Here is a 10,259-nt window from a genome sequence, read left to right as displayed (position 1 = left end):
TTGACTTTGAAGGTTCGTGGGACCAGTTCTTGCCTTTAGCAGAGTTCGCCTACAACAACAGTCCAGCATTCAAATGGCCCCATATGAGGCATTGTATGGTAGGCGATGTCGGTCTCCAGTTGGATGGTTTGAGCCGGGAGAGGCTCGATTATTGGGTACAGATTTAGTTCAGGAGGCCTTGGATAAGGTCAAGATCATTCACGACAGGCTTCATTCGGCTCAGTCGCGGCAAAAGAGTTATGCAGATCGTAAGGTCCGGGATGTAGCTTTCATGGTTGGTGAGCGGGTCTTGCTCCGAGTGTCGCCTATGAAGGGCGTGATGAGATTTGGGAAGAAGGGCAAGCTTAGCCCTAGGTTCATTGGTCCCTTTGAGATCCTTGATCGAGTGGGAGAGGTGGCTTATGGACTTGCCTTGCCGCCTAGCTTGTCAGCCGTGCATCCAGTGTTTCATGTGTCCATGCTTCGGAGGTATCACGGCGATCCAGCCCACGTGTTAGATTTCAGCACTGTCCAGTTGGACAAAGATCTGTCTTATGAGGAGGAGCCGGTAGCTATTCTAGACCGGCAGGTTCGACAGTTGAGGTCGAAGAGTTTTCCTTCAGTGCGTGTTTAGTGGAGAGGTCAGCCTCCTGAGGCATCGACCTGGGAGTCCGAGTCCGATATGCGGAGCCGTTATCCTCATCCATTTCCCGACTCAGGTACTTCTTTCTTTTGTCCGTTCGAGGACGAACGGTTGTTTTAGCGGTGGAGAATGTGACGACCCAAAGGGTCATCACCTATTTTCTCTCCTTTCCGCGCTTCTAAGGCCTTGAAAACCTTACTTTTAGTCGCCTCGATTTGAATTCTGTGTAAATATTGATGAAATTTGATCTTAATATGATTTAAGTTGACTTTGGTCAACATTTTGGGTAAACGGACCCGGACCCGTGATTTGACGGTCCCGGAGGGTCCGTAGGAAAATATGGGACTTGGGCGTATGCCCGGAATCGAATTCCGAGGTCCCAAGCCCGAGAAATAAATTTTTGTGTGAAATTATTTTCTGAAATTAATTAAGGAAAATGGAAAGGAAATTTGATCAGAAGACTATGGTATCGGGCTCGTATTTTGGTTCCTACGCCCGGTACAAGTCTTATATGTGATTTAAGCGCTTTCTGTAAAATTTGGTTGAAAACGGACGTCATTTGACGTGTTTCGGACTTAAAAAATGGAAAATTTGTGTTTTATGAAAAGTTGGAAGAAATCATGTGATTTGAGACTTGATTCTATGTATATGATTTTATGAAATGGGATCGAGTAGTACGCCTACCACGTGATGTTGTGAAATGGGATCGAGTGGTACGCCTACCACGTGATGTTATGAAATGGGATCGAGTTAGGGCTGTGCACGGATTGGATTGGATCGGATTTAGCATATTTCAGATTCGAATTTCGGATTTCGGATTCTGAAAAGGGCAATCTGAATCCAATCCGAATTAACATTGGATCGGATCGGATCGGATTTTAAACTTTGGATCGGATAATTTTTCGGATTGTCGGATCGGATTGTCACAAAATTGCTGGCTAGGACTTGGGACCATTCATCTCCTAAAACACCATTCAATCAGAAAAATCCATTCATCTCCTAAAGCACCATTCAATCATAATCAAAAAAATTGAGTGAATAAACACCATTCATCTCCTAAAACACCATTCAATCATATTGAGATTCACTGTTGTTGGTTGTGGAATCAGTTGAAGCATCTCTTTCACCAAAATTTTCAATAATTTGAAGTTTATTCGGTGTCTCTCTCATCTTCCATCTACCAAAACAAAAAAAAAATCAAAGTAAAATCAAAAGTTGAAAAATAGAACATGAAAGAGACATAAAAGACATAAGAGAAGGGAAGAGAGGCGGAAGAAAGAGACATAAAAATCAAAGTAAAATCAGAAGTTTGAGACTTTGAGTCTTTGAGACTCTTCAGTCTTCACTGAAGAGAAGAGAGGCGGAAAAATCTAAGTGAGTGAGGGGGTGTGTAAAAAATGAATAAGCCTAACCCTAAAATTTTAGTGTAGTATTTATATAGGTACATATAGTTTCGGATTTCGGATCGGATCAGATTTAGATCATACCAATCCGAATCCAATCCGAAAATCCGAAATTTTATAAAACACAATCCGTATCCAATGCGATAATCTGAAATCCGAAATCCAAAAATCTGAAATACAGTGGATCGGATTGGATTTCGGATATCCGATCCAAATGCACAGCCCTAGATCGAGTGGTACGCCTACCACTTGATGTTACGAAATGGGATCGAGTGGTACGCCTACCACGTGATGTTATAAAATGGGAGCGAGTGGTACGCCTACCACGTTATATTATGAAATGGGATCGAGTGGTACGCCTACCACGTGACATGAGGAAATGGGATCTTGTTGCACGCCTGCAACGAGAGAACATTGAACAAGTGAAAGTGGTTTGTTTTCCCTTATTTTGTGTTAGAAGAAATAGGATGTAGTTTCTTCTATTATTCCTGATAATCTATTTTATCTGCTACCCCATAAGCATGTTCCCCTCCCAGTTTTAATTGTTTACTTTTCGCTATTATGTTGTTGTACTTGTATATATATCTGCACAGGTTTATCTGGTAGTCTGGTCTAGCCTCGTCACTACTTCGCCGAGGCTAGGCTAGGCACTTACCAGCACATTGGGGTCGGTTGTGCTGATGCTACACTCTGTGCATCTTTATGCACAGATCACGGAGCCGGAGCAGCTTTTGGACAGCAGTAGTTGATTGGGAGCTGAATTCAGTCCAGAGATTTCGAGGTAGCCTTGCTGACGTCCGCATGGCCCGGAGTCTCTTCTATCTTTGTCATTCGTTTGTTATCCTTGTCCGGAACAAACAGTATTGTGTTTTATTCAGACCTTGTGTTTAGCATTCTATAGATGTTCGTGAGTTAGTGACTCCAGTCTTGGGTAGAGGTTGTAATTGAATTTCCGCACTTGTTTTCAGTTCATTTATATTTAAAACTTCCGCTTTTATATTAAATGTCTCATTGCCTTAATATTGTCGATGTTTGCCTAAAAGGTTAATAATTAATTGGCTTGCCTAGCTCCTAATAGTAGGCGCCATTACGACTCCCGACGATGGAAAATCCGGGTCGTGACAATTGCCAAGGCATATAACTCGATTTTCCATGGAAGTTCTGCTTACATAACTAATTATGTTTGATATTTGAACCAAAATCATGGCATAGACTTTAGAGTGTACCGATCTCAAATGCCATTAAAAGGTACTTCAGAGGACAAGAAGTGTGCAAAGCAGAAACAGTTAAATCACCCAAGAAGTATGCAGAGACGAAACAGTTAGAATATTCAAAGGACAAAATGACACAGATATTACATTCTAAGGCAGGTGTTCAGGACAACTAGATCTAAAACAGCTGCAAATATCGCCCAAAAATACAGCAAAACAGATGCAATTATCGCCCAAAAATGCAGCAAAACAGCTAAAGAAATTACCTTCCCAAAGCTTCTGCAAAATTCAGCAATTCTCCTTCTGAAACCAACCCAAAAATACGGCAAAACCCAGCTGAGAAGCCAGTCGTGCAAGCTTAAAATAAGCTGGATCATCCTACTGCTACAGCTGGTAATTTAACTAATAAAACCAGCTGATCTTAATGCTAAAGTTGTGAATCATGAATTGCAAGAACATATGGTACTGAAGTGTTGGAGGGTGCAACTGATAATAGCACTGATGATATCGCCCACTGATGATAATATCCAGAAGATGGGCTATCCCCCTTCTTATTCATTGGCATATACGGAAAGCAAGAAGCAAAAAGAAAATATGAATGTGAAAGAATTTATGTAACAAGAGCTATCCAACAAATTTGTTGTGATGCCACCATCATCCTCCATAAACAGTTCAGCCAGATTGAGGTCACTACTCCCTACAATACTTTGGTTACACAAGCTGAAAGGGCTACTCCGCAGATGAAGATAATCAAAGTACTATAGAAATTTCCCCTAGAAAGCGCAGCTAAAATAAGTACTGATGCTAGTACTACCTTTTAGAAGCAGATATCAGAAGCTACAGGCTATGTTGAGATATCAACCAGCTGCAGAAACTTCTAATTCTAAAACTACAACTGGTAAACAAACTTTATCCATGATGTCGTCGGCAACAAAACAACCAGAAAGAGGGGCTGACCACACAAGAGAACAACATGAAGACACGATGAGGGAAGATGAGTTAAGTGATGAACCTGTCCAGAATTTAAACGAGCTAAACACTCAAGGATCTGGTTCGTTAACACGACAAGGTGGTATAGCAAAGGAAGGGGCAAGTAGCATTTAGATTTTAGATTCATATTTCAATTTTTGCCTTAATCTACAATCATAATACTTCTTTCAAGGCGGGGTCTAGTGAATTCTGCGTTTTGATCAAGAAACATGAATATATTGAAAATAGGCATAATTATATGAACATAAATCTCATTCTAATTGGTAAAGTTAAATTGAAAGTCGCTTTCATTACAAGTAAGGAATCTTAATTCCCTTTAAGTTGCAAATGTAGCAGTTAAAAGTGTTCCAAGCTTAAACTTTTATCCTGCACCTTTATCTAATTAAAATCTAAACCACAAATTATCTATTAATGCTACGACCATTTCCAGCAGCCAAAAGGACATAACAACTCCAATAACAACAGTTCCACAACCAAATTACCAACAAAAAAATAAAACAGTTCCACAACCAAAAATTTTGCACTGGAAATTATTTTCGACCCCAACAAAAATAATTACAATAGCAAAAAAATGCACTGGAAATAGCAGAAATCAAACAGATTCTGCAAAGTAAATCTTTAGCTCCCATTCTTTTCCACGCCAATAAGTTTCCCAAGTATTGAAACATGTCTGCTCTTTCTAACTAGATGCTCACAACCATTATTCCAAATAGTTCCCAAATTTTTTACAAGGACAGTCAATTAATCGAGTTAATAAACAAAATAAACATGAATTTCGACAAATCGATAGGAATACAACAGATCTGCGAAACCATATAAAAGGGGAAACCACGTTGTATGCAGCTGAAAAAATAGTACGAGTTAAAAATTTTAATTACTGTAAGAGATAAAATATAAAAATAACAGTTACCAAATCAAAAAATATTAAGAGTTTCAGAAAATAATACTCAAGAAGACTGAAGGTTACCCAAATTACACGTACGAAGTAGAAACTCGATGCGAACTAGTAAATAAGTAGAAACTCGATGCTAGGGTTTTTGAAAGGAAAATGAATTTTGAGTAATTGAGAAAATAGAGAGGAACTGAAAATGAAAAGTAAAATACTACTCCAGAAAACTTACGGAGAGCGAGCGAGTCGGTAATGGCGAGAAGAACTGTTGACCGGAGGAGATCGTATTGGAGGAGATGGTAATTTGGAGCTGCTCTAATGGCTATCTTCTGCAGCGTTTTGACCGCTTTTTAATGAGATTTGGACCAATTTTCAGAGGTGACTGTTTTGAGGTCTTTTTGACTGATTTTCGTTTGGGCATTTGGGGCTGCTTTTTGACTGATTTCAAGGTGATTTGGGGTAGTTTTTGCTGATTTTAGGTGGTAAAGATGACTGGAGGAGATTCCGATCTCCTTGTAATTTCCGATAGTGAGCTTGTACCCTAATTTTAGGGGTTTACATATTTCATAGTAGTATTTTATTAGGTATAAAAATAAAAATTAAAAATCAGATGGTGGGCCACTTTCATTTTAGCAGGTATAGAAAATTTGGGTGAAAAATAAGGTGTGAATTAATAACAGTAACAATAGATATAACCGTTACCATAGATTGATTTATTGCTACGGTTCTACAAAACGTTGCCATATATACCTCTATCGGAACGGTTTTACTATTGCAACGGTTCAGTTGCTAAATGTCCCGGTAGTTCCAATAATATTTTGTAATGGTTAAAACCGTAACAATAGACTACCTATAGCAACGGTTACTGATCCGTAGCAATAAAAAGCGTTGCCATAGCTCCAATTTCCAGTAGTGCATCCTCCTTACCCTCCCTTCCACCACCCTCTCCCAAACTTTTATGGTATGACTTAGCAACTTGATGCCTTATAGTTATTACAATTTTGGATATCACCTTTGTTCTTATACAACAGAATCATTGTACTACATATCCACTCATCTGGCATATTCTTCGTCCTGAAAATAACATTAAACAACCCAGTCAGCCACTCCAAGCATGCTCTACCCACAAACCTCCAAAATTCTACTGGAATCTCGTCTGGTCCGGTCGCTTTGCCCCAACTCATCCTACGTATAGCTCCCACGACCTCCCCAATCTTAATACGCCTACATTACCTAAAGTCTCGATGACTCTTGGAGTTCCCCAACTCCCCTAGCACGATGTTACCGTCCCCCTCTTCATTCAGAAGTTTATGAAAGTACGTCTGCCATCTATGCTTAATCTGGGACTCTTCCATCAATACTCTACCTTCCTCGTCTTTGATGCACCTCACTTGATCCAGGTCACGAGCCTTCCTCTCTCTCGCTTTGGCAGCCAAAATAACTTTTTGTCCCCACCTTTGCCCTGCAGTTCCTCATACACCCGATCAAACGCAACAGTATTAGCCTCCGTGACCACTAATTTTGCCTCCTTCCTAGCTTCCTTATATCTTACTATGTTCGCTTGCCTCTACTCCTTGTCGGTGCTCTCCACTAACGTAAGGTACGACGCTTTCTTTGCTTCTACTTTACCTTATGCCTCATCATACCACCACCAGTCGTCTCGGTGCCCGCCAGAGTAGACTTTCGAGATCCCTAACTCCTCTCTCGCCGCCTCCCTTATACAGTCTGTTGTCTTCATCCACATAGCGCTAGCATCCCCACCACTCTTCCAGGCACCCATAGCCGTCAGCCGCCCCTCTAACTCCTGCACATTATCCTTTGTCAAAACACCCCACCTAATCCTCGTTGACCCCATACAAACCTCTTCATCCTCTTTATCAAGATACCTGCGTCCATCACTAGGAGCCTATGTCGAGTCGCGAGGTCCTCACTCGGGATCACCTTACAATCCTCATACAACCCCCTATCACACCTCTTGAGGAGGTGATAATCAATCTGAGTCGTAGCCACCATACTTCGGAAAGTAATCAAATGCTCCTCCCTCTTCGGAAAACTAGAGATCGCGATTACCAACGCAAAAGCTCTAGCGAAATCCAATAGTGAAGTACCTCTTTCGTTCCTATTCCCAAAGCCGAAGCCACCGTGCACCTCGCCATAGCCTCCAGCAGACGACCCAATATGACCATTGAAATCCCCTCCTATAAATAACTTCTCTGTAGGCGGAATATTCCGCACCACCTCATCCGATCCCTCCCAGAAGTGCCTCTTAACCTCCTCGTCCAAGCCCGCTTGCAACGCGTAAGCGCTAATGACATTCAGAGTGCTCCCTCCAACTACTGCTTTAATCGCTATCAATCTATTATTCACCCGCCTATCCTCTACCACTGACTCTCTGAGCTCCCTATCCACCAAAATACCAACTCCGCTCTTGCCCTTCACGCGTCCGGAGTACCATAATTTAAACCCGTCCGCATTCCTCGCCTTTAATACTACCCACCTAGTCTCCTAAACACATGCTATATTGACCTTCCTCTTCTGGAGAATCTTCGCCAGCTCTATAGACTTACTCGTTAATATCCCTATATTCCACGATCCAATCCTTAACCTACAGGCTCCTTTGTTCCCTTTACCCCCTCACGGCCCCGTCCCACCCCCTGACCCGTGCCCTACCTCTACCCCTCCACCTATCCACCCCGAGGACATGACCCTACTCTACCATTACAAACAACAACCGCTATACCTACGGTGGTCTAGACAAAAAATGCAACTACAGACAAGCAAAGGTCCAAACTCGAAAGGAACAAATATTACGAACTACTACAACAACAAATTAACTAACACATGAGAAAGAGAAATAGACGATGGTAGGTACCAATTCCCATGAATAGAACCTGGACTTTCGACTTGCTATACCCCCGATGCTGTGGAACCCGACGTCCAGCCCTTGTGACTGCCAACCAGTCTGCTCTACTGCGTTTGCGCATGCACCTCCCACCCATCACCAAACTACCACCAAAAAGTGCTACCTGAAAAATACACAACACATCACGGTACCAAGAAAAATAGACGAGAGCAGGACTGTCACCGTCACCACCCAGTGAGACACGGATCTGATGGTGGCCCGAATGATATTAGCCGGACCGGATGTCACCGGAGAATAGTGACGGGTCGAGAAACAATGGGTAGGAAAAAGTATAAAGAAGAAAGGAAGCACAGATGATGGGATTGGGGTTGAAGCTGGAAAAAGTAAAAGAAAGACAGAGCGACGCTGGTGGTGCGACGGTCGTCGGCCTAGTTACTGCTATGGTTAAGAAGGGGGAAAGAAAAAAAGGGGGAAGAAAGAGAGAAAGGTGGAGAGAGATAGAGAGAGGAGAGAGGGGGGGTGTGCTTACCTCGTCTACTCGTCCACGCCGGTTCCACAGCTGGAGAAATTTGCCGGTGGAAATAACCGTTATACTTAAGACTGTCGAAGAGAGAGAAGAGCGTGTAGGAGTTCAAAATCTAATATTTCAAGAATAAAGTACTCGCAAATGTTGAACTGTTGTTATTGAATTTCTGGTTATTGATCAACATTTTAAGTTAGTAAATATAAATAGAACCAAATCGAAAAATTTATAAAACCGATAATAATTATATTTAACTTGATTTGATTTTAATAATTAAAAAATTAACTAAATTAATTTGATTTTGATTTTAACGAAAACCAATCCAACCTAACACTGAACACCCCTAGACATAGAGAAAAAAACATCCTTCAGAGATAAGCTAACAACCTCTAATCCAATGACCTTTGCACTAACTGTGAATCAGTCCGACATGGAACTGTCAGAAACTCCCCCAGAAGAAGGAACGTTCGAGCACTCAATGATATCTGACGCATGAGGCATTAAAATTATCTCGTTAACAGAGAAAGATAGACAACGAATTTATGAGCCCTGGAAAAATTCTATCATTGTGAAGCTAGTGTAAAAACGTATGTTACACCACTACTTAAAGAAGAAAATTCAAGAATTATGGCGGCCAACGGAGGACTTCTCACTAATTGATCTTGGAGAAGACTATTACATAATCAAATTCAAAAAAAAATATGGAAAAAGCTATTCATCAAGGGCCTTATTTCATCAATGGTCACTTTCTTTCCATTACAAGAGGGAAACTAAATTTTGTGGCCACAAAAGAAAAATTAACTGCATCGGCAATATGGATTAGGCTTCCTCAATTGCCTACAGAATTTTATGATGGCAAAATCCATGAAAAAGTTGGGAATGCAATTGGACGCCTACTAAAAATTGATGTTTGTACATCAACCACGCTAAGGGGCCGTTATGCAAGGCTTTTTGTGGAACTTCCACTAGAAATTTCAGTCCAATCTTTCCTATATATTGGCCACCACAAACAATACATCCATTATGAGGGAGAAAACTTTCTTTACAAAAATTGTGGAAGACTTAACCACACATTAAGACAATGTATTTATATTCAACAGAATACCAAAGTCATTATGGATCCGGCCAAGGAGCAACCGACAACAAAAGTAGAAAACCCACAAGAGTGGAAAACAGTGTCTTTCATCAAAGGAAGAAAGCAAGGAATAAGAGGTAATCAATAATCCAGCAACAATGCAATCAAGAACACCAATGGCCCAGGTATCTCGGTTAAATTATTCAATACTAATACTGGTAAGTATTTGGATACTCAAATATTACAATATAAATCTAAAGATCCTACGAAATCCCTAGAAAAAAATAGTGCAAGAAATCCGGCCACCATGGTTAAGGAACAAACGACTATTCCAATAAAAAATAATTTCTCTCTCTTGGATAGTGAGCTAATAGTTTTAGAAAAACCACTAATGAGGAAAAAATTAATAATACAAAAACTAATAGTAGCCATGAAAATGAACACATGTCCGCTCCAAATACGGACATTGACATGCTGGAAAATAACGTGTCTTCTACAAATAAAAAGAAAAATAGCGCCATGCAAAAAAATTCACTAAATGACAAAACTAACCCCTCTACTAATAATAACCCTACCGTACCTATTAACCAGCATAACCAACAAACTGGTAGTAATCCGTCTTTAACCAAAAATTATGAACAAAATCTTTCCTTACAATCCCACCCCAAAGCATGTCATCCAAA

General features: G+C 40.7%; 1 protein-coding gene across 1 annotated transcript; it reads right to left on the bottom strand.

Annotated features, from left to right (window-relative positions):
* On the bottom strand, positions 6,746-8,688 carry LOC109224268. The gene is made up of 5 exons (XM_019388856.1): positions 8,640-8,688; positions 8,508-8,578; positions 8,007-8,141; positions 7,088-7,548; positions 6,746-7,001 (listed from the first exon to the last, which is right to left on the bottom strand). Exons 1-5 carry the CDS (start codon positions 8,686-8,688, stop codon positions 6,746-6,748), a joined length of 972 nt encoding a protein of 323 aa, XP_019244401.1.

The sequence above is a fragment of the Nicotiana attenuata genome, chromosome 3, assembly GCF_001879085.1.
Source record: "Nicotiana attenuata strain UT chromosome 3, NIATTr2, whole genome shotgun sequence".
In the NCBI taxonomy this organism is placed as follows: domain Eukaryota; kingdom Viridiplantae; phylum Streptophyta; class Magnoliopsida; order Solanales; family Solanaceae; genus Nicotiana; species Nicotiana attenuata.
Note: the sequence above shows the minus strand (reverse complement) of the source record. Positions and strands in the feature narration are given on the sequence as shown.

Bases quoted from the DNA above. Each gene is read 5' to 3' on its own strand.
- LOC109224268 (XM_019388856.1), bottom strand. From the start codon at position 8,688: ATGTTGATCAATAACCAGAAATTCAATAACAACAGTTCAACATTTGCG. The intron at 8,142-8,507 runs GTAAGCACACCC...TGTATTTTTCAG, and splicing joins GGCGTGGACGAGTAGACGAG to GTAGCACTTTTTGGTGGTAG. The intron at 7,002-7,087 runs GTGTGATAGGGG...TGATGGACGCAG, and splicing joins GATTATCACCTCCTCAAGAG to GTATCTTGATAAAGAGGATG.